Source organism: Physeter macrocephalus, unplaced genomic scaffold (assembly GCF_002837175.3).
Source record: "Physeter macrocephalus isolate SW-GA unplaced genomic scaffold, ASM283717v5 random_250, whole genome shotgun sequence".
NCBI lineage: Eukaryota > Metazoa > Chordata > Mammalia > Artiodactyla > Physeteridae > Physeter > Physeter macrocephalus.
This window is the reverse complement of record NW_021145536.1, coordinates 57,633-80,096: the sequence shown is the minus strand read 5'-3', so window position 1 is coordinate 80,096 and position 22,464 is coordinate 57,633. Positions and strand designations below refer to the sequence as shown.

The 22,464-nt window shown below is 50.2% G+C and overlaps 2 protein-coding genes across 2 annotated transcripts; both read right to left on the bottom strand.

Annotated features, from left to right (window-relative positions):
- Nucleotides 1–2,196: 2,196 nt before the first annotated feature.
- Nucleotides 2,197–8,183, bottom strand: LOC129391856 (short-chain specific acyl-CoA dehydrogenase, mitochondrial-like). Its single transcript, XM_055082727.1, has 3 exons — nt 8,057–8,183; nt 6,819–6,982; nt 2,197–2,540 (listed from the first exon to the last, which is right to left on the bottom strand). Exons 1-3 carry the CDS (start codon nt 8,100–8,102, stop codon nt 2,406–2,408), a joined length of 345 nt encoding a protein of 114 aa, XP_054938702.1. The 5' UTR covers nt 8,103–8,183; the 3' UTR covers nt 2,197–2,405.
- Nucleotides 8,184–9,991: 1,808 nt separating this feature from the next.
- Nucleotides 9,992–22,384, bottom strand: UNC119B (unc-119 lipid binding chaperone B). The gene is made up of 5 exons (XM_007129977.4): nt 22,000–22,384; nt 19,354–19,467; nt 15,864–15,990; nt 15,563–15,735; nt 9,992–13,664 (listed from the first exon to the last, which is right to left on the bottom strand). The coding sequence occupies exons 1-5, from the start codon at nt 22,241–22,243 to the stop codon at nt 13,552–13,554; spliced, it is 771 nt and encodes a 256-aa protein (XP_007130039.2). The 5' UTR covers nt 22,244–22,384; the 3' UTR covers nt 9,992–13,551.
- Nucleotides 22,385–22,464: the final 80 nt, after the last annotated feature.

The following is a 22,464-nucleotide window of genomic DNA, read 5'->3' as shown; positions in this document are numbered from 1 at the left end:
CTCAGAGCTCCCAGGGATGTGACATTTTGAGAATCCCTTAAAAAAAATTCTGTGGTCACCGCGCACCTGGGGCCAGCAGGGGTGATGCTGCTCAGAAAAGCTGCATCATTGCAGCTGGTGGGACTCAAGGAGGGGGTGGGAGTGGAAAGTAGACAGTGGTGTAGGCAGGGTTGTCTCTGAACAGGACCCGGCGACTCACAAAGCCCTGTGCCAGCACGAGCGTGGCCTCAGAACAGAGCCCTCTTTTTTTAAAAAAAAATTTTTTTTTTTGGTTTTTGGCTGCACTGCACAGAATGTGGGATCTTCGTCCACTGACCAGGGATCGAACCCATGCCCCTGCACTGGAAGCACAGAGTCTTAACCACCGGACCGCCAGGGAAGTCCCAGAGCCCCTTCTGAACCCACACTTAGGGCCTGCAACAAACCTATTCCAGGGTGGAATAGTGTTTTATGGGGAATGCCTGTCCTGGGTCAGGAGCCAGGGTCGTACTCTACCAGGTGCCAGAAATACGCAGGGTCCCCAAGATTCATGCTCAGGCCTGGACAGGAATCCCGCTGAAGTGCTTTCTCTGGCCAAACAGCAAAAGAGACTGAGCTAAAAAAAAAAAACCCAGTTGTCTCACCCTACACGCGCCACCCAGCTTCCCTGGACACTAAGACCCCACCCCCTCTTCAGCCTCTATCTCCAGGACACAACCCTGGGATAAACGACAGATCAGCCAATCACACCATGACGCCATTTCACCCCAAGAAGCAGAATGGGAACCAAAATTCCCAGACGGAGTGTAGGCAGGACCAGGATTACCCCATTTTCCTGTTACGGAAGGGGGCTCACGTGCAGATGGTGCCCCCCCTGGGACACCTGGACGGGGAAGCCAGAACTCCGGGCACTCGTCTCTCTGCACCACACCGCTGCCCTCTGGCTCTCCTGACAGTTCTCTCTGTCTGAATAAAAAGCTGTAGGAGTTCACAATGACTGCACCCAAGCGACTTCACTAGCATGCTATTTCCCCCAACCTTTCTCATTCTGAAGTGGATCTCGAGATTTCTGGCAATATGCCATGGCCAGCTGCAGGAACATTCTAGAAAAAATTGGAGACACGGACTTCCCTGGCGGTCCAGTGGTTAAGACTCCATGCTTCCACTGCAGGGGCCACAGGTTGGATTCCTGGTTGGGGAACTAAAATCCCACATGCCGCACGGTGTGGCCACAAAAAAAAAAAAAAATTGGAGACAATGGCAGTGGAGAGAGGAGACAGTACAATCAAAAAGAAGAAGAAATGAGGGACTTCCCTGGTGGCACAGTGGTTAAGAATCCACCTGCCAGCACAGGGGACACGGGTTCGAGCCTTGGTCCAGGAAGAAGATCCCACATGCCGGGGAGCAACTAAGCCCGTGCGCCAAACTACTGAGCCTGCGCTCTAGAACACGCGAGCCACAACTACTGAGCCCACGTGCCTAGAGCCCGTGCCCCGCAACAAGAGAAACCACCGCAATGAGAAGCCGCGCACTGCAACGAAGAGTAGCCCCCACTCGCCGCAACTAGAGAAAGCCCGCGTGCAGCAACGAAGACCCAATGCAGCCAAAAATGAATAAATAAACTTACATTAAAAAAAAAAGAAATCAGAAACAAAATAAAAAGCAGCAGCACACACACACAAAAAGACCGTATGTTCAGTTGTATAAATCATTCCTGATCTAAGCATGTTGATGGTAACTGGCTAACAGCTGCCAGGGTCCCTAATATTTTCCCCTAGCAGCCTGACCTTCAGAGTGACCTCAGTGGGAACCCTTCAGAGCTGCTACCCACAGTAGTTACTCTTGGTCCCTTGTGTCTGTGAACCGGGAGTCTGGACCTGCATCCCTGACTGGGCCAAGCCTGGTGGTCTCCAAACTCCCAACAGAAAATGTGAGAAAGAGAAGGACCCCTTTCCTAGTAGAGTGAGCCTTCAGCACCTGCTGCCTTCATATTTGGGACACATTTAGAGGACACTTCATATAAAAATAGTGCTTTTAAGTTACTTCTAAAGCTCACATATTTAAAAAATCAAATTTGTCCTGGGACAAAGTCCCAGGGATTCCAGGACTTCCCACCAGGGAAGTCCCAGACTCCTTTTAGAGAATCAAATTCCCTAACTTGTTGAAAATTTGTTGCTTTATTGAAGGGGAAGGGGCCACGGGAGCCACCTCCCCAGTTCCCACGCTGGGTCAGTGTGTGCTAAGTGCTGGGACAATAAGGACACTCAGGATGACTTAACCATAAAATTCAAGTCCATAAAGTTCAGCAAACATCTGCTGAATGCCAAGCACTTATGGAGGGCGAGGAGGTAGGGGCGTGAACAAGACCAATCCCGGCCTTCAGGGAGGCAACTGTGGGAAATAACTGGGACAAAGGATACACACCATCACATGACAAGCACATCCAGAGAATTAGGGATTATGAACAAACGCTCCTGAAACACAGAGAGACGAATTCTTGCCAGGAGAGGTGAGAGGCGGTGCCATTCAGGGGACACTTCTGGGGTGGAATTCACAGAAGTCTGTGCACATGAGGAAGAAGAAAAATGGACTATGATTTGAGAGGTTTCTATGCGGTTAACTATCATCTAAGATAGGGCAAGAGGACGAAAAGCAGGTTTTGCACCTGATATATTAAAGTTACTCAATAAGGGACTTCCCTGGTGGCACAGTGGTTAAGAATCTGCCTACCGATGCAGGGGACACAGGTTCAAGCCCTGGTCCGGGAAGATCCCACATGCCACGGAGCAACTAAGCCCGTGCGCCACAACTACTGAGCCTGCGCTCTAGAGCCTGTGAGCCACAACTACTGAAGCCCGTGCACCACAACTACTGAGCCTGTGCTCTAGAGTCCGTGAGCCACAACTACTACTAGTGAGCCTTTGCTCTAGAGTCCGTGAGCCACAACTACTGAGCCCGCGTGCCACAACTACTGAAACCCGTGCACCACAACTACTGAGCCTGTGCTCTAGAGCCCGCGAGCCACAACTACTGAGCCCGTGTGCCACAACTACTGAAGCCCGCGTGCCAAAACTACTGAAGCCCACACGCCTAGAGCCCGTGCTCCACGAGAAGCCACCGCAATGAGAAGCCTGAGCACAGCAAACAAAGAGTGGCCCCCGCTCACCAAAACCAGAGAAAGGTCTGCACGCAGCAAGGAAAACCCAATGCAGCCAAAAATAAATAAAATAAAATAAATTAATTTTTTTAAAAGTTACTCAATAAACATTCACTGAGTGAAGGAAAAGAAACTGGGTTCAGTTTCATACATATAAATATGCACATATAGGGACTTCCGTGGCAGCCCAGTGGTTAGGACTCCACGCTTCCACTGCAGAGGCCTGGATTCCATCCCTGATCAGGGAACTAAGATCCCACAAGATGCTCAGTGCAGCCAAAAAAAAAAAAAAAAAAAATGCACATATACATTTCCAGGTTCCAGAGTCCAAAGCTGGTTTGGAAACACCATTCTGTTTCCTATTTCCCTTTATAACATAATAGCATTATAATCTCATAACTGTTTTTTTTTTTTCCCCTCGGGGGCAGGGGTTAGGTTTGGACACAGAAAGAGTAAAGTTCTGCTTAGATTACAAAACAAGCCAAACGAGCAGAAACTGGCACTAGCCTTCCACCTCCTTCGTGGACTGCCCACCTCTCAATTCTTCTCCCCTTGACTCTTCCCCAGTAAACCCACTTTTCTTGGGGGAAAAAAATTCTTCAGGAAAAAAATATTAGAAATCACTAACTAGGGACTTCCCTGGTGGTCCAGTGGGTAAGACTCCGCACTCCCAATGCAGGGGGCCCGGGTTGATCTCTGGTCGGGGAACTAGATCCGCATGCATGCCGCAACTAAAAGATCCCGAATGCCGCAACTAAAACCCTGTGCAGCCAAAGTAAATAAATAAATTTTAAAAAAGAAGAAAGAAAGAAATCACTAACTAAGCATCTCCTGGTAGGCTGGTGGGGTTGGGGGGAAGCTCAGAGTCTACATCTGGCTCCTCCAATCCCAGCCGTGTGACTGCTGACCAAGAAATCCCTGGCTTCAGTTTCCTCATCTGAAGACTGGAGATCAATGAAGTAACTGCCCCAGGGTGTTTTGTTGAAGATTTAATGGGTAAGTACCAGGAATACAGTAACCCCCAAATGATAGTTACTCCTGTTATTATTACTGTCGTCATTTTATTTTATTTTTTTTGCTGTATGCGGGCCTCTCACCGCTGTGGCCTCTCCCGTTGCGGAGCACATGCTCCGGCCGCGCAGGCTCAGCGGCCACGGCTCACGGGCCCAGCCGCTCGGCGGCATGTGGGATCTTCCCGGACCGGGGCACGAACCCGTGTCCCCTGCATCGGCAGGCAGACTCTCAACCACTGCTCCACCAGGGAAGCCCTGTCGTCATTTTAAAACACTAGTGGACACACAGCACAGGGAGATCAGCTCGGTGCTTTGTGACCACCTAGAGGGGTGGGATAGGGAGGGTGGGAAGAAGCCGCATAGCACAGGGAGATCAGCTCGGTGCTTTGTGACCACCTAGAGGGGTGAGATAGGGAGGGTGGGAGGGAGGGAGACGCAAGAGGGAGGAGATATGGAGATATATGTATATGTATAACGGATTCACTTTGTTATACAGCAGAAACTAACACACCAGTGTAAAGCAATTATACTCCAATAAAGATGTTATAAAAAAATAAAAATAAAAAAATAAAGCACTAGTGGTATTATTTTTAATTTTGCAACCTGCCCCATTATCCCTGCGTCTACTGCTTTGGTCCTTCTGCCTGTTTAAGCCCTGGATTCCCTTCTGTACTGGGGGGAGCTGAGCACTACCCACAGTAACAGAGAGTGATAAAAGCAAAACGCCAACCAGCTTCAATCCTCAGCGAAGGGAAGCACTGAGCAACCTCTGCATCCCATGAGCCACCAAAACGACTGAGTCCAGTTTGTGTGGGGCAGGGGCAAGGTCAGAAGATCTATTTCTCCCCAGAGCTCTACGACCTCAGGCAATTCCTACAACTGCTCCTACATCCTCTAGACAAAGAAAATAATAGCAGGACTCCTGATAACCTAACCAGATTACAGATATGAAAACACTGTCCAAGATAAAACCAAATAAATGCTATCACTACTCTGAGCTAGGTCATGCATTCACCAAGTCTGGACTGAGCAGCCTCCGCGGGCCAGAATGTGCCAGAAGGAAGGAGGCTGATGCTTTTGATCTCTTCCTTCCACATCCATTTCTGCCACTATTTAGTGGGAGGATTAATTTGCAAACTTCCCCGCCCAATAAAGCAAGTAAGAGATTACAAAGCCAGAGGACTGGTGAAGAGTTGGTTGGTAGAAAGCCTATTTCTACTGCCAGCTTTCATTGCACAAAGCAAGTCTATGTCTGTAATAAAATAAGTATTATAATTTGAGGGAATATAGGAAAAATAAATCAAGTGGTCTGTCATTTGGCCAGAAAAGCCCCAATATACAGCCATGTCTTGGACAACTGCTCTGAGGGCAGCACCAGAGTGTGGCAGTATGGAGGATACAGGGGTAGTTTAGGCCCTTGACGATAATATTCCCGATTAGAACAGGGCTTCCCAGCTGGACTTCTGGGACAAGCATGTGGCTAGTGGATGGAGCAGGGTTTTGGAGCCAATCACACCAGGTCTACTGGTCCATAGACAGTATGCCTTGGAAAATCACTTCACCTCTCTGTGCCTCAATTTTCTCAACTGTAATAAAAATAATAATAGTATTAATAGCTTCTGATTTTCAAGTACCAGGCACCACGAACTTGACATATGTGATCTCCCACAATCCTTGCAAACATTCCAGGAAGCCAAATGGAGATTAGACGTGCAGCTGGGGATGTCCTCAGGACTAAATGAGATAACGTGATTTCAATGCTTAACACCTAAACGTTGCCCAACTAATTCTGGTGCTCAGAATGCCACTTGCCTACCCCACTTTGAGCTCCTTGGGTATTCCCACAGTCCAGGCACAGTGCCCGATACATTGTGAACACACAACATTCACTAAGCTGGAAAAGTGGCCCCAGAGCCTATGAGGCACGTTAATGGTGATCACAACTCCTGAATTCCTCAGACTGGAAAACAGGCATGGAGAAGAGGCCAGACAGATTGGCTCTTTCACAAGTTATGTACTCAACAAATATCTATTGAGTATACTGTGTGCCAGACATCTTGCCAAGCCAGGGGATGGAGACAGCAGGAACATCTCAAACTTGGCATTACAGATGGAGTGACACAATGGCACGGGAAGGAGGAGACTGACTGGGATCTCAGCAGCTGGCAGAAGACAGACTTCGGTTCAAACTTTAGCTCTGTAACTCATTAGCTCCATGACCTTGGGTACATTATTTAATCCTCTCATCAATCTGAGTTTCATCAACTGTACAAAAGGGTATGTAATGATGGCACCTTCATCTCATAGGACAGTTTTAAGAAACAGATAAGCTAGGGACTTCTCTGGAGGTCCAGTGGTTAAGAATCAGAGCTTCCGCTGCAGGGAGGCGCGGGTTCTCTCCCTGGTCAGGGAGCTAAGATCCCGCGTGCCGCGTGGTGCGGCCAAAAAAAAAAAAAAGAACAAAGAAAAGAAACAGATGAGCTAACCCATCGGAACTTAGGACAATGCCGAGCACATGGTCAGCATTTTATAAGCGTGAACTATTCTGGGTCTCAGGACCACCCCCCCACCCCCGACTTAGGGCTCCTTGATTGCAGTCTCAGTGCCTCTGGCTGTCACTGTCACCAATCATCCTGGAGCTGATGGTACCCGTACTCTTAAACTCTCACCTGAGCCGCCGGGAAGCGATGTTCCTTGTCCACCTGGGCCGCGATGGGAAAGAGCTCCTTCTCAGCAAAGTCCCGGCACGTCTGACGAAGCATCTGGTGTGTCTCGGGCAGTTCCACAGACTGGTAGATGGTATGTAAGCAACGCCAGTCCCAAGGCCGGAGAGCTTCCAATGAGAAGAAGAGTAGTCAGTGAAAGGGGAATGTAAGAGGTCTTGCGTAGTAGTAATAATAATAATAATAATAATAATAGTGATCCACTAACTGGGTGGTTCTCCACCACGGATTATTTTGTCCCCCAAGGGACATCTGGCAATGTCTGGAGACATTTTTGGTTGTCTCAACTGAAGGGTGGTATGAAGTGGATAGAGGCCAGGAATACTGCTAAACATTGTACAGGACAGATACCACGACAAAAAATTATAGGCCCAAAATGTTGATAGCGCTGCTGTTGGGAATAGCACTGAATGTTTACTATGCTTGCTAAACACTTTGTACAACGGTACCACTCAATCACCAGTATAACACCAATAATAGTAAGAGCACAGCTCTGTGACCTCCGGCGAGGATCCTAACTTCACAGGTTTCTCTGAAGGTGGAGGACAGCGGTACTCAGCTCCTGGGCTGGGAGGATGAGATACTGACTGTAGCACATAGCACGGGGCCTGACAGAGACAGCTCTCAAAGAAGGTCCCCTTTATTATTATTCAGGGTGAGTGGGTCTTGACCAGGCAAAGGAAGCCCTGGCTACAGGTGTCACTGCTGCTACAGCTGGAGAGAAATGAGAAGATGGGAAAGGTACTGCATGCAACCAGCGACAAGCGCTAATACCGAGCACCTGTAATATGCCAGGCACCTGTGATCTGATCCTTATAACAACTCTATGAGAACAACAGTATTACTGTGGTCATTTTACACAAGGGCCAGCTGAGGCTGACAGGGGCCCAAGGTCACACAAGCACAGTCTGGGTTCAATCCCAGGGCTGGCTCCCGAGGAATGGCGCACCCTGAACCTCCGCTGAAGGTGCAATGAAGGGAGGGGAATGTGGGTGCAGCGGTGAAAACTCGGCTGGGAGTGGGGGTCAGAGCAGGTGACGGGGCCACGCAGGCGCAAGGAGCAGCCCAACTGGGGAAAAGGCCGCGCGTTGCCGGAGGGGCACCGCCAGCCCGCCTGCGTCAGGCGAGAATCTGCCTCCGGGACCCAAGCCCGCCCGGCCCGCCCCGAGCCGGAGCGCACTCACCTCCGCGGACTGGGCCGCAGGCCCGGGCGAACAGCGCGGCGGCCATGGATGACGGAGACCGGTGACTGTACTGGGTTTCTTCCCGGCGACCTCGGGCCGCGAGCGAGGGTTCCGGGCTGCGGGGGGCGGGGCCGGCGCGCGCTCGCGCTCCGGGGGCGGGGCCTGCCTCGGGTCCTCCTGAGCCCCGCCTCCCTCCCAGGAGATAAATCAAACTGTCTCGGGTTTGGGGGAAGTCTCCGAAGTCGGTTTCAGGCCGATCGTAAAGCTCTTCGGGGGGTGGGGGGCTACCTCTCCTAAACTCCAATTCTGTGGCCTAAGAAGCCCTATCTGGCCTCCCCCGCCTCCCTCCCCGGCCCCACGCCCACCATGCCCTTGCTGTAGCCTCACAGGGCAGCTTTTCTCTAATACTTGTAGCTGGTTCCTGCCTCCAGACCTTTGCAGTCACCGTTCCCTCAGCTGGAACTCTCCTTCCCTTCCTCACTCGCTGAGGCCTGCCCTGACCGCAGAAGGCCAGTGTTTCCCCACACACACTCTCCATCCCGTTGTTTTATTTATTCCTGGCACGTAGCATCTGAAATCTTATCAAGTTCCCTATAAGTCTGAGCGCCAAGAGGACAAGGGTCTTGTCTTGCGCTGGTGCTCATTATGTAGACATGGGGAGCTGGGTTGCTGGGAGGTTGTGCAGGTGGGGTGGCACTGCTGCTTCCCTGTTCCATTGTGGTCCCACCGTCTCACTCCCAACTGGGGGGCAGAGCCCCCCACCCCACTCCTCCACCGGGAGCAGGGGGCACTGGTCCTTAGCGTCCGTCAGGACGCCTTCACCCTGCCCAAAAAACTACGGCGATTTCATTTGCCTGCCAAGGGTCTTGCATGGGCACAGGTGTGAGCCAGACTTCCACAGGCTCCAGACACCTCCCACACGCCCCCAGAAACCCAGTCCCTCCAGCTGCCTTTCTTCCCCCATAATTCAGCCAGGCATCTGTCCCCAGCACTGACCCACACGCCAAAAGTTCTGTCTTCCTTCAAAACCTTGCTCTGCTTCCTGCAGGAGATCTATTAAAAGATGCGGCAAAGTCTTTCAAATGTTACCTTGCACTTAAAAGAAATGCATTCAAAAGAAAGCCTCTAAATCCACAGTACTTTTACTGTTATTGGCGAATGCTCCGAAGCTTCCTCACCTTTCATCACCCTACCTGGGCACCAGGAAGAAAAGAGCAAGAAGCAGGAGAAAAGGGGAAATCAGTGAGTGGTGTTTGTGGGCAGAGGCCAACAGACCTTCAGGTGCCACAGACTATCTAAACCAGACTTATTTTTAACCTGTATCGTTTGTGAGCTTAAACATGGATGTAAGTTTTATATGAAAAGTATACAAGTTTTCTGAAAGAGACACAAATCAGAAGATGGTTGCAAGGGTTGGATAGAGGGAGGGAACAGGCTGCAAACACCAGGCACTTGAGGGAACTTTCTGAGGTGATGGAAATGCCCTGTATCATGATTGTGATCCTATATCCATTTGTCAAAACTCATCAAACTGTACTCTTTTTTTATTTTTTTTTATTTTATTTTTTTTGTGGTATGCGGGCCTCCCTCTGCTGTGGCCTCTCCCGTTGCGGAGCACAGGCTCCGGACGCGCAGGCCCAGCGGCCACGGCTCACGGGCCCAGCCGCTCCGCGGCATGTGGGATCCTCCCAGACCGGGGCGCGAACCCGGTTCCCCGGCATCGGCAGGCGGACGCGCAACCACTGCGCCACCAGGGAAGCCCCCAAACTGTACTCTTAAATGAGGTGAATTTACTCTTAAATGAGGTATAGTTAAAACACACCTTAATGAACATGTTTTAAAAACATGTATATACATTTTTAATTCTCAAAGCACTCCATCAAAATGTAAAGCAAAAAATACTAAGCCTAAAGCTCAATACTGTGCCCTAATCACCCTAGAAACCAGCTCTACTCATTAAACCAATATTTACAGAAAGGCCACGTAAAGAAACTCAGAGCCCACCCCACTCCACACCTGCCCGCCCCGTGACCCAAGGGGCCCAGTCAGGAGACCAGAAAGGGTACGCGTACTGTGAAAATCTTTCTTTAATTACTGTCTCTTGTGGCAAAATAACATTTTATACAAATAAGTCACCTAGTTTACTTTGGACACAAAGACAATACAAACTGGAATGAGGACCTCAGGTAAAGGGGAAGAAGGACAGACCAGGTCGTTAACGCTTCTTACATTCTGTGAAAAATAGATATACAGGGAAAAAAATAGACTTTCACAAGTTCAATGACTTTACATGATCCTTTGTGCAACAAGGGGTAAATCCACCTCCACCAGACCCTTCTTGTACCAAAGATGTCCTGTGACGCGGAATGTGAGAAACATGGTGATCTGACGATTGGGCCCCTACGCCAGGCACGGCAGCACCCTCTGCATCAGGGGTCCGCACACACAGACGAGTCTGTGCTATGATTCTGAGAACTGTCCCCGTTCCCCAACCTCACTGACGTCAGAGTGACAACGGCCACCAGAAGAAAGGGACTTTACAGAGAAAAAAAAGAGAGTACCCTGGGAGCCTATCGAGGGTGGCAAGACACACTAAAGCAAGACTCACCCAATCTGCACATTAGACACAGCCTATTAAGTCCATTCCGGAAATGAGTCCCACTTCAACTGAAGAAACAAGCTGAAGATTCCCCCAGCTACTGCCACGTCAAGAATCTCCAGTCTCCGCATAGCCCCAACGCCCCCAAATCACCGCCCCTATTTGAGAACTGGATGGCCCAAAGACTGTGAGGGTCTTCAGGAAGGCAGACATGGCCCTGAAAAGTACTTTCCCTGCAAGACAGCTCAGAGCTCACACACGAGGAGAGGATGACCTACTTTATCCCAGGACTACTTTTACTTATTTCCTCTGTTTACTCTTTAAAACATAGAATAAAATAAACCAGGATCTTCTTTGCAGCAGCTAAAAGGGCATCTTAGCCCAAAAGCTCCACAGGAAAAGAGAGTCGCTCTCCCAGGAGACTCCAGGCCAGAGGGACAAGAGCAAGGCACGAGAGGGAGGGGTGCAGGCAGCAGGCCCCCCGGCGCCAGCTGGGCCTGTCAGTCTGCTGGAATGTGTTCCCTTCAGGAGCTGCCTCTCAGGTACCAGCTCTGAACAGAGCGCACGGTCTCCCCAGGCAGGTAGGTTTTTTCCTCCCATTTTATTGCCCACAGGTAACTGCTACCAACAGTCCAGACTCCTTAACAACATGGAATCCTGATTCAACTTCTGATGAGTTCAGCTACTTTCAGAGAAGGTATGACTTCCAATTCTCTCCCCAGTTCGGGTACAAAAGCTTGAATTTCAGACTTACCCTAGCTAACACCCCAGAGAGGTAACACTTCTCAAGGTTTCCTGAGTAGCTAGACACAAGAATCCAGAGTCCCAGGTACAGAACACCAGACCTTCCTGAGCAGAAGATAGCAAATCCCTGTGCTGCTGGGCACAGACCGAGCACTTGGCCTCAAAACAGTCTCCAGTGAGACTAAAGCAAGCTCTTGGGAAGAGGATACAGCACTATTCAAGCCAGAATGCCTGCCTCCTCGGCCCTCTTCCCAGCAAAAGCTAACACTGCAGGTAAGAGACAGCCCACTAGCCTACAAGACGTGGTCTGCCTGGGACACATTTCCAAGACACACTCTACTGAGCAGAGTTCTGGGCAGCTCCAGAAACCACATCCTAGATAATAATTAAACATCAAATAGTAGAAAAACTCTCCCAACTGGGCTTCTGTCACAGAGAGAAGGGGTTATTCTGAAGCTCAATGAACACAAATCTGTTGAGGGAGCCCCAGTGAGAAACAGAAGGTGAAGAGGCAGTGCTGATGTCTGTCCGGCAGTGTATGGGATGGAGCCACACATAAGGCACCTGGATTTGCAGCCGACTCCAGTTCTGGGATTCACCGGTCTGGGGATGAGTAGCCCACCCTGCAGGGAACCCGGTCCCTTCCTCCCTCGGGGGTTGGGTGCAGTGCCAGCACACAGGGCTAACCAGGGTTTTCTCAGTGAGGAAGCTGCCAGCATCTGGCACAGCCCAGACTCTGGCCTGGCACAAAGCACTGGACCACGGTTCAAGGCCACTCACGCTCTAGAATGCAAACAGGGAGCAACACTGGTCAGTGGAAGCACAGGAGCATCTGTGGCAAAGCGCTGGCCCTTCTCTCCCTGGCTCCACCTGGCCTTTCTCCCAAGCACCTAGGGAGACAGCTCTCCGGTCACAGACACCACGTACCTGGGCCCTTCCTACTGCGACCTTTCTAGCAATGCTAAACCCTGGCCGCAGCAACAGTCTTATCAGACCCACTTAAATCGCCCACACAGTCGGACAACGGCAGGGAGCCGAAGCGCGGACAGTCCGTCCAGCGAGGGCCTGAGGGATGTGTGAGGAAGTTTTTTGAGAACACGTCTCTCTGATAGGCCACCTCAGCTGATTTCCCCCTTTCCCAACGCCCAAAACCATTCCAAGTGGCAGTCCAAAGGACCAGAATACACATTACTTAGGTCTGACCGGCCAGGATGGTTCCAGGAACTACTTCAGTACAAAAGCAGGTACGACATGACCCAGATTAGCCCCGGGAGCCTGACTGATACTATCAGAAGTCTGGCCACACATCCTATATGCTGGGAATGCCACTGACATTTTATAAAGCCTCCCCACAAGAGGCTTAGAAATAAAAAAACAAAATACAATAAGGCCTGCTCTGGCCTCGAGAGATACTACAGTTCCAAGAGCAAAACTGACACATTGTATTTCAGGAGAAACTCAAAAGTTAGGAGCCAGGAGAAGCAGAGCAAGCTCATCTTTCCTCTGGAAGGAGAACAGGAAGGCACTGCCAGGTTGAAACCTCAGTGGAGCCCCAGGAGGACCGGCTGAGGATCCGGAAGTCAGACAGATAAGCGGCCCCCACGTAAGACAGATCCTTCAGTTTGGCAGCCTTGCCCACCCCAGTGCCTCAACTCCTGGCACCACTCCTTCCCTCTGCCCGCCCAGTTGGTTTAGGACGATGCACAGGCTGAGGTCAGAGTGTGCTGATGGCGACCCCGCAGGCGAGAGAGGAGTCTCAGCTTCCCACAGCACCCCCGAACCTACAGAAGAGCCTTCTCTCCCTGGCACAGCTCTGCCTGGAGAGACCCAGGCTCATCAGGACAACCCAGAGGAGCCATGACTACATGAAAATAAACTTTCTTTTTTTAATCTGGATTCCAGGAGCCTTATGCTAAGTTTTACTATAGTACCTCTGTGACCTAAGGGGCAGGGTAAAAAGGAAGAAAAAATACTGGGGAAGGAAACACAACACTGCTTGGCACCTCTCTTGGAGCACAGGAAACTGCCACCCCAGCCTCGGCTTCCTGGGGCCAGGTTCCAGATGTGTGTTGACAGACCGCAGCTTCAGCCACCTCCGTGCACCAGGACCTCGGGCCACAGCAAAGCACCTCCCCGTCCGCGCCTGCCACAGCTACTGACCCCCGTTATAGGCATAGTCAGCCTTGTTGTGCATTATCAGCTTGTTGTCGACAAAGTAGAAGCTGTCAGAACGGGTCTCATAGGGATTTTCAATCATCAGACGAACTGCAAGTCAGGGAAAGGAAAAAAGCAAAGACTTATGTGTGAGTCTGCCCCATGGGCCAGGTGGGAAAAAACTTAGCATTCCCTCTAAAATTCGTAAACCAGCCCTTCCTGAAAATGTGAGCACATGCTGTCAGAATAACGAGGTCAGAACAGAGGGAGCCAGGCCTTGAGAGCTGGGGAGACCTGGGGACCACAGAGGCCCCCAAACTGAGCATGCCGTCCACTTCAACAGAAGGATGCAACCAGCTCTGGACCTGGCCCTCCGAGGCCATCGCCAGTCTGGTGCTCCGTCAGAACCCCAGGGAGAGGTGCTCGCCCATTTGCCAACAGGCACCACAGCAGCCTACTGACTTGGTGCTTCCGGTCCCCACCTCCAGACACTCTGGTCCAAATTTAGAAAGCTGCGCCTCACTGTGCTCACGTCCCGCAGGCAACCCTGACAACAAAGGAATCCCAGATGCGCATGGATGCAGGGGCACAAAGGGCAAGGAGACTCCTCCAGAGATGGCTCGGGGTATTAACTTGCCAACAATCCAGCAAAGGGTGAGCTTGTCTTGGGATCCAGATTTAAATCTTCTGTTTGTTCAGGCAGTTGCCCCAACCTCTTTAACCATAACTGGAGGGTCAAGAGAACTGAGAGTCACTACCTCGGGTTGGTTCTGAGTCAATAGTCACATGCTATTCTGAATCCTCTGGAGGAAATGCTGTTGCTGAACACGGTTCTCAAAAGGAGAGCTGACCGTTTCAAGTTCTTTGAACTCAGCCAAGCCAGAGTTATTTAGTTCATATCCAGAGTATTGACCCCCACGCTCTTTTAGCTTATTTGGCTTCAAGAAGAAAAAGTTACACGGCCTTAGATAAAAGCTTAAACACCGTACATAATCTTTTCTCGCAAGTATCTACATATTCCCGCCCAGCCTGGGGAGCGGGCTTCAAACGAGGATCCTAACAGTTGATGTGGTCATCAACGCCCTGCCCACTTCTCAGCAATCCTCACTTTACCTGGAGACAGTACTGCTGCACCAGTCAAGAATACCTGTCAGAAAATGACAATTTTAAGGACCTGGGATTCTGAGAAAATTGGTCGGTGTATGTAGACCTTCGCCAACAATCCAACTAAACTCAGCACTACTCACAGGATCCCACTCACATCCTGACTGCTCTAGAACAACCTTCCCTAATTCCTTACAGGGGATGCTAATGTGAGAGGGCCACACCGAAGCCACGGGAATACACAGCCTGTTCTTCCTCTGTCATTCAGTCCACCTCCTCCCCGGCGCAGCCTTCTCCCTCCGGTGCCTTCCCCAGTTCTTCCTCCCCAGAACTGTAGGATGACTTCCTCAGGCACTGCTTCCCTCATGTTACTCCTTAAACCTCTAACAGCTTCCTAGTGCCTGCTGGATCTACTCTAACAGTTTTATCTAATTAACCTTCTACCTGCAGAGAATGAGAAAGAGGTGGTCCTCAGGACGAGAATTCCACTTAGCCCACAGTTTCCCATGTAGTTCTGATTAGGGAAAAAGCAAAGGGCTAAAGAAGTGCCGAGCAGGAGCCGGTGACTAGAACACAGTGAAAGCATGACTGGTCGTGTATCGAACTGGAATCCCAGGGACTGTCAGGGGCCCCTCTTATCTCCCTCAGCCACTCCGTTCCCCGCAGCAGGCAGCTAAAAGGGACGGCCTGTATGAAAACCTTCATGCTCCCATGCAGGCAGAGTCAGAGTTTGAAACATGAGACAGCAGCAATAGGAAACGAGAAGCCTGAGGTCAAAAGACTAGAGACGCATCATGTCCCTGTTTCTCTGCAAATGAGGTCGTTGGACTAGATGGATTTCATTTCAAGGTCTGTTCCTCTAGCCTGAAGAATCCAGAATGTTGTGAAAGTCAGGGGATACGTACTGACATCCTCCGAAAGCTGGGGAAACTCATAGATATGTTCACAAGTGTTCCTACTGCTGGGGATGCAGAAGCCGAAATCAAAGTCAAAGTTTTTCAGCAGGCGTTCCCGGAAATAGTGCCGTTCGATCATCCGGAAGTTTGACACAGGTCTGTCTCCCACCGTGAACTCCACCCTGAAGAATAAATCTCTGTGAGCCTGACTTTGCCTCCTCCCTCCTCTAAAGCCAACCCCAAACCTAACCGAGAACATTCTTCTCTGAACCAGAAGAATGTCCTCCCTTCAGGAAATGCCGGTACTCACGTGGCGCCCACGGTGCGGAGGCGGAGAAATGCTGGCGTGAACTGATAGCGGACGAAGCGGCCCGCACTGACATCCACATCTCCACCTGCTGCCTCCTCCTCCTCCTCCTCCTCCTCCTCCTCCTGGCCTGCAAGAGCACACGGAAGCTGAATCACCATCTCGGCAAAGAGCACGACCTATCAGCGGTACCGACACCGGTATGGCAGGGCAGCCAGTACTCACTGAGCACATGCTGTAATTCCAGGCCCCGTGCTGCACGCCTCACAGGATCCTGTGATCCTGTTGATGTTGTCTTCATTTTATTTCCACTTTACAGACCAGGAAGCTCAGACTCAGAGAGATTAGCTAACGTGTCCAAAGTCCCCCAGATATAGGCAGACCTCAGAGAGATTGCAGGTTCAGTTCCAGACCACCATGATAAAGCAAGTCACATGAAATTTTTGGTTTCCCAGTGTATACAAAAGTTATGTTGGGCTTCCCTGGTGGCACAGTGGTTGAGAGTCTGCCTGCCGATGCAGGGGACACGGGTTCGTGCCCCGGTCCGGGAAGATCCCACATGCCGTGGAGTGGCTAGGCCCGTGAGCCATGGCCGCTGAGCCTGTGCGTCCGGAGCCTGTGCTCCGCAACGGGAGAGGCCACAACAGTGAGAGGCCCGCATACCGCAAAAAAAAAAAAAAATAATTAAAAAATAATGCTGCTATATTCAATATCCTATAATAAACCATAATGGAAAAGAATATGAAAAAATATACATATGTAAAACTGAATCACTTTGCTGTACACCAGAAAATAACACAACACTGTAAATCAACTATACTTCAATGAAAAAATTTTTTTTAAATGCTGTTGAGAAAAATGGAGCCAATAGACTTATTCAATGAAAGGTTGCCACGAACCCTCAGTCTGTAAAGAACACAATATCTGCAAAGCACAGTAAAGTGAAGCACAATAAAATGAGGTACGCCTGTAGTAAATGGAGAGAGCAGGGATGTGAATCCGGGTCCATCAGACTCAAGGCCTGTTCCTAAACACTAAGCTGTTTGCCTTTTATATAATCTGGGGCCTTGGGCCATATCCTAACGGTGAAGCCTGAAACACCAGCTGAGTGGCTGTGATGTGGTCTCTGCTATACGGACTAGGTCTGCTGTTGACCCAGTTAAAGTGCTTGCTGCTAACCAAAAGAATGAGGCTATAAAAGTTGAAACTATTCAAAAGGCACCTTCAAAGAATGCAAATATTTCTGACACAGCAAAGACAAATCCCTAGAAATAATTCTGCTATTTAAATGGAAGACACTGACCTATAGCCTTGGGGTACTGCACTTCCTTGGACTAATGCCTATTCCAGGCCATACCAGGCCCAACACTCCGAGCACCTGGGAAAAGGTGAAGCAGATGGGCCATGAACCAACATGTGAGACCTGAGAGAGGGTCCACAAGAGTAACGATGGGCTCTGGTCTAGTCCACTCCTGAACCCAGGAATGAAAGATTTGTAAAATGAATCAGAGAACATTCTAATGTAAACAAGGAGTTAGTTCCCTCTCTAGTAGCTACAGCCACCCAGTATCCAGCAAGGGTATTTTTTCCAGTTCTAGGCTGAACATAGGTGCAGTAAAAGGGGAGTCTTTTTTAGCATCAAACATCTCTGCCCGTGACAAGCCCAAGAGGAGCTGGGCAACCAGACTGAGTAGGGGTTCAAAGCCAGAGACTCCACAGCCCTGGCTCCAACAATGGGATTCAAGAAGGATCAGACCAAACCTTCTCAGCGATTCGAACTCATCCGAACAAGTGCTGTAGGAGGGCACTGAATCAGTGTGTGCGTATTCTTAGTGAATCAAGATCCTTAAAGGTAAAGGCTGGATGGGTTGTAAATCAAGGTATTTTTACAGTATCTGCAGCTGACCGTCTTCTTGAGATTTAGTTTTATACTGAAATGACTATTCTGAGCCCAGTCTCATCCAAATCCATACACCCGAAGTAGCCCTGGGGTCCTGGGAACATCTTAAGTACTAGGACCTGTGGCTTAGAGATACGAACAGCACAGACCCAGAAAGCTGGCTGGCCCTGACTCTCCCAATACAAGATTTAAGTACCCACAAGCTTGAGCCTTTAGGCGCCCTGGTCAGTACTAGATTATGACAGCATAAAGAATACTGGGTGGTGAGACTTCCCTGCTGGTGCAGTGGTTAAGAACCCGTCTGCCAATGCAGGGGACACGGGTTTGATCTCTGGTCTGGGAAGATCCCACATGCCGCAGAGCAACTAAGCCCATGCGCCACGACCACCGAGCCTGTGCTCTAGAGCCCGCGAGCCACATCTACTGAGCCCATGTGCCACAACTACTGAAGCCCGCATGCCTAGAGCCCATGCTCCACAACAAGAGAAGCCACTGCAACGAGAACCCCGCACACCGCAACGAAGAGTAGCCCCTGCTCGCCGCAACTAAAAGCCTGCATGCAGCAACGAAGACCCAAAGCAGCCCCAAAATTAATTAATTAATTAATTAATTTTTAAAAAAGAATACTGGGTGGGGTGAGGAGACCAGTGCTCTAGCCTTGGCTGTATAATTAACCTGAGCTGAGACTTTTTCATGAAAGCCTTTTGACTTATCTGGGTTACTAACAGCTGTCTTACCAAATTTACAGGCTCTTTCTGAACAGCAAATCAGATGCGAAAAAGTTGGCAAAAAGAGTCATCAAGACAGACCATGGCTGATACTCTGAAGGACTATCTAGGCTGGTGTTCTAGTAACTAACTCCAGGGGGTGTTCCATTTCCAGTGATGTGCTCCAAAGACCTACGTGTGGTCCCCTGGTCAGAAATGAATCACCCTGAAACTGCATCACAAGCACAGGAAGTGTCCATTCAAAGCTACCTTAAGGGGTCCCAAGTAGATGAGTTCACAGGTCTGGGTCTAACCAACAGAAGTTCATCCAGAAAATGGCAGACATTAAAGTCCAAACGAGGACTTACTGGGAAATCTGAGACACTATTTAAAGGAAAGGGCGTGAGAAGACACTGTCTCATGATCTGGACTGGAATCCTCTGTATCACCCTTCCAGAGTGTCCCCAGGACTCAAGGTTCAGGTAGGCTTCCTCATTGGAGTTTAATTTCAAGGATTCCTTTCCTAAGTGGAGGCAACATGGTAAGATCAAAGGGCAGAGGACCTTAGGAAAGTCACCTGGAAATTCTGGACCTCAGTTTCCTTATCTGTAAAATAAGGATAATAACCCCTCACAGAGGTGTGAGGATTACATGAACTGATGTAAACAGAAGATGTGGAACACAGTGACCAGCGCAGAGTAGATACTCAACAAACATCAGCCTCTCAGCACAGCTTCAAGCCAACAGGCCCACAGGCAGGCTTCAGGAGGCGGCTGGAAGCAGGCCGCTGGAGTCTGTGACACAGGATGCAATGGCACACAAAAACTCAAGCGTGAAAGACCTTTTGCTCCAACTGTCAAGTGGCTACTGCAATACTAAGGCCTACCTGACACACAAGGTTTGGCAATCTCAAAAAGCACTGTCCCGGTCTCCAAATCTCGAATTTTGAAGCGTGTGAAATCAATACTGTAGACGTTGTCTTCGGGTTTACATAAATAATCTGAAAATGAGAGAGAGAGACCAATGCCGTTAAATAATCCTCCAAATCTACCATTTCTTTCTCAAGTTTTGAAGCAAACTCAGGTTTTTTTCTTACACAATTCACTTAAAATACACCCTAAAACTTCCTGTTATGTTATAAGCAAAAGTTGTGTGGAGACAATTAGGGGATCCAAGAAAGAAAAAAAGTGCATGGGCTTGTGTGGATGAAAGATTACTGTAACACTTTAGAAATAGGGATGGTAAAAGGGGATTTCTTTGGAAACACTTCAAAAATGGCCTATAAACCTTTCATTGGATATCACAACAGGACAGAATTTTTCTTAGAAATCCATTTTAAAACATTTATGCTGATCTAATGGCTAATATGGTGCATGTTTGCTGACTGTATCACAAAGCACAGATCAGCAAACTTTTTCTGTAAAGGGTCAGATCATGAATAATTTAGGCTTTGAGGCCACAAAGTCACTATCACAACTACTCAATTCTGTCGCTGTAGCACAAAGGCAGCCGCAAACATGGAAATGAATGGCGTGGCTGTATTCTAATAAAACTATTTATAGACACGAAATAAAAATTTTATATAACCATGTGTCCCAAGATTTTTTTTTTTTCCAACCATTTGAAAAGGTAAAAACCACTCTTAGCTTGTGGGCTGCACAAAACCAGGTGGTGGGCCATACCTACCCCGGCGGCAGGACAGATCTGCTGTGGAGGGCGTGAGGCCAAAGTAGAGCCCCCAAAAACCTGATCAACTAATCAAAACAGTACTGATCAAAGACAATTTCATTGATTTCTTTCTATCATGACTCCTGAGAGCATCTTCTCCACAACTCACTTTGGCACTTTATCTTATACTGCCTGCTTGTGTTAGCTGTTTCATGTTTTACAAGCTGACTCTCCAATAAGATGGCAAACTTGAGAGCTACTGATCATTCTGTAACTCCCAAAAGTGCCGAGATTGGTTCTGCACCTTTAGAGGGGACTCAGTAAATAACTTGCTGAACGGAACAGACTTTCAGAAGAGTAAAAAATCCAGAGGTCACCAAGCTGACTTGTGACTTTCTCCAATAAGCTGCTGAGGTGTGTTTGAGCAATGGCACCAAGCTCAAGTTCCTACACAGGACCTGAGTGCTCTCCTAGAATGCCGCTTAGGGCCGGGCATTAGAGTGGCCTAATTCACCTTTGGTATCAGGAGAAAGCACGTGGTGAGAAAGGTGAGGTGGTGAGCATTTCCATACCTTCAGAGCCCCAAATGAAATCTGGGTCAGAACAGAAGCAGCTTTTTCACAATGTTTCTATGAAACAGAATAGCAAGACCTTCTAAAGATATACTCAGGCATGCACAGGACAGTCCCAACCCAAACAGTGATGGAAAATGGGGATATGAAAATACCCAGACTCAAAGCTATTTTAGGAGATGGGAATTCCCTTGCATACAGGCTGGACCAAGGCCTATCCCCCCAAACTGTCATCCTCAGATCACTGGGGCGGCCTCCATCTCCCTGAGGGACATCTGAGCACCCCTGGGCTGCCAACTAAAGCAATTCAGCAAATAATAGGACGGCAGCCTTTAATCCATCAAGGGAGTGCTGGTGCTTCAACGTTAGAAGTCTGGAGGACAGGGCCGGCTGGGCAAGCAGGGTCTAACCAACTGACTGCAAACTCTTAGGGGGAAACAGCAGCAAGAAAAAGGGCATCACGTCAGGGGTTGGCCTGGAAGAGAACAGAAAAGAGGAAAACCAGGACAGGGGGTGAGCTATATATTTCTCCCCACCCCTCGTACTATCAATGAAAAGGTGTAGGACGGTTGCATTTTATGCAAGAAATGCATCTCTGACACCCTGACATATTCTTAATTCACTGGAACAAGTGTCAAAAGCAGGATTCACATTTTGGTTTTGTACATGAACTGAAACTTTATTAATATTTTTTTTAATGCGGCACGAAATGCCACGGCAATGTATTTGAGGAAGGAGGAGCCCACCTGCACACAAAGGGGCAACGCTAGGGGCCCAAAGAGGTAGGGGGCCAAGGCAGGCTGGAAAGGGGGCGGGGCTGTCAGTGGCCGGAGGGGAGGGAAAGGCAGAGAAAGCAGCTAGGGTAGGGGTCTGGGCTGGCAGAGGGCGGCAGAAGCTGGCTGTAGACAGGTTGAGGGGGCCTAGCTGGGCAGGAACTTCACTGATGGGTGGGGGGCAGCGGCCCACTTCCCAGGGTCAGGAGCATCCGGTTAAGCCAAGGCGGGTCCCCACCCAAACAGATCCAGCTGAGGAGGAGAACGGCCGGAACTGAGGGCCCAGCGGGGACGGGCCACAGGGAAGCCTAGCGTGGCCGGACTCAAAGGAGGGCACTCAAGCCCCAGGAGAACCCCTCCCGACCAGGTCTAGGTGAGGGTGGGCAGCGAGGCCCGGCCGGCCGGGGGCGCCTGGGTGGACACCCTGGGCCGGCCGAGAGGCAAGCGGCCGGCTCCGCTTAGGCTACAAGGGGCCCGGGGACCGGCGCGAGGGGAGGGCGCGGCCGGCCCCGCACTTACTCTCAGTGACCCGGCTGAGGCGCAGGACGTGCTCGGGCCGGATGGTGTCCAGAGCCAGCAGCTCCTGCTCCGTAACCGCTGCCCCGATGCCGTCGTCGGCCGCGTGGTGGGGCGCCTGCCGCCGCGCCTTAAGCCTGTTCAGGACGCCGCCGCCAGCCTTCTTCTTCTCCTCCTTGCCAGTCACCAGCCCCCCGGGCCCAGCCGCCGACCCCACGGCCGCAGCCTTAGAATTCGACCCGCTCATCGCTCCGCCGCCAAGATGGCCGCCGCCTCCGCAGCCGTAACTATGGAGAGCGGGGGCGGGGCCGGGCCTGTGTGGGCGGGACCTGCGGGCCGCGTCGCTAGCGCCCTCCCGCCAGCGTTGGTCCAGCCAGGTGGCTGGCACCTTAGCACTCCAGATTCTCCATCAGGCCCCCGAGGTCACCCCAAATGTCTAAAAAAATATTCCGTACAGTCAAATGACTT

What these genes read in the sequence shown, in the direction of transcription:
- LOC129391856 (XM_055082727.1), bottom strand. Translation starts at nt 8,102, where the DNA reads ATGGCCGCCGCGCTGTTCGCCCGGGCCTGCGGCCCAGTCCGCGGAG. An exon ending in CTGCGGCCCAGTCCGCGGAG is followed by an intron (nt 6,983 to 8,056) that starts GTGAGTGCGCTC and finishes TCTCATTGGAAG; the next exon opens with CTCTCCGGCCTTGGGACTGG. An exon ending in ATCGCTTCCCGGCGGCTCAG is followed by an intron (nt 2,541 to 6,818) that starts GTGAGAGTTTAA and finishes TCATGTGCACAG; the next exon opens with ACTTCTGTGAATTCCACCCC.
- UNC119B (XM_007129977.4), bottom strand. Translation starts at nt 22,243, where the DNA reads ATGAGCGGGTCGAATTCTAAGGCTGCGGCCGTGGGGTCGGCGGCTGGG. An exon ending in TGCCAAACCTTGTGTGTCAG is followed by an intron (nt 15,991 to 19,353) that starts GTAGGCCTTAGT and finishes GTGCTCTTGCAG; the next exon opens with GCCAGGAGGAGGAGGAGGAG. An exon ending in CCAGCTTTCGGAGGATGTCA is followed by an intron (nt 13,665 to 15,562) that starts GTACGTATCCCC and finishes CCTGACTTGCAG; the next exon opens with TTCGTCTGATGATTGAAAAT.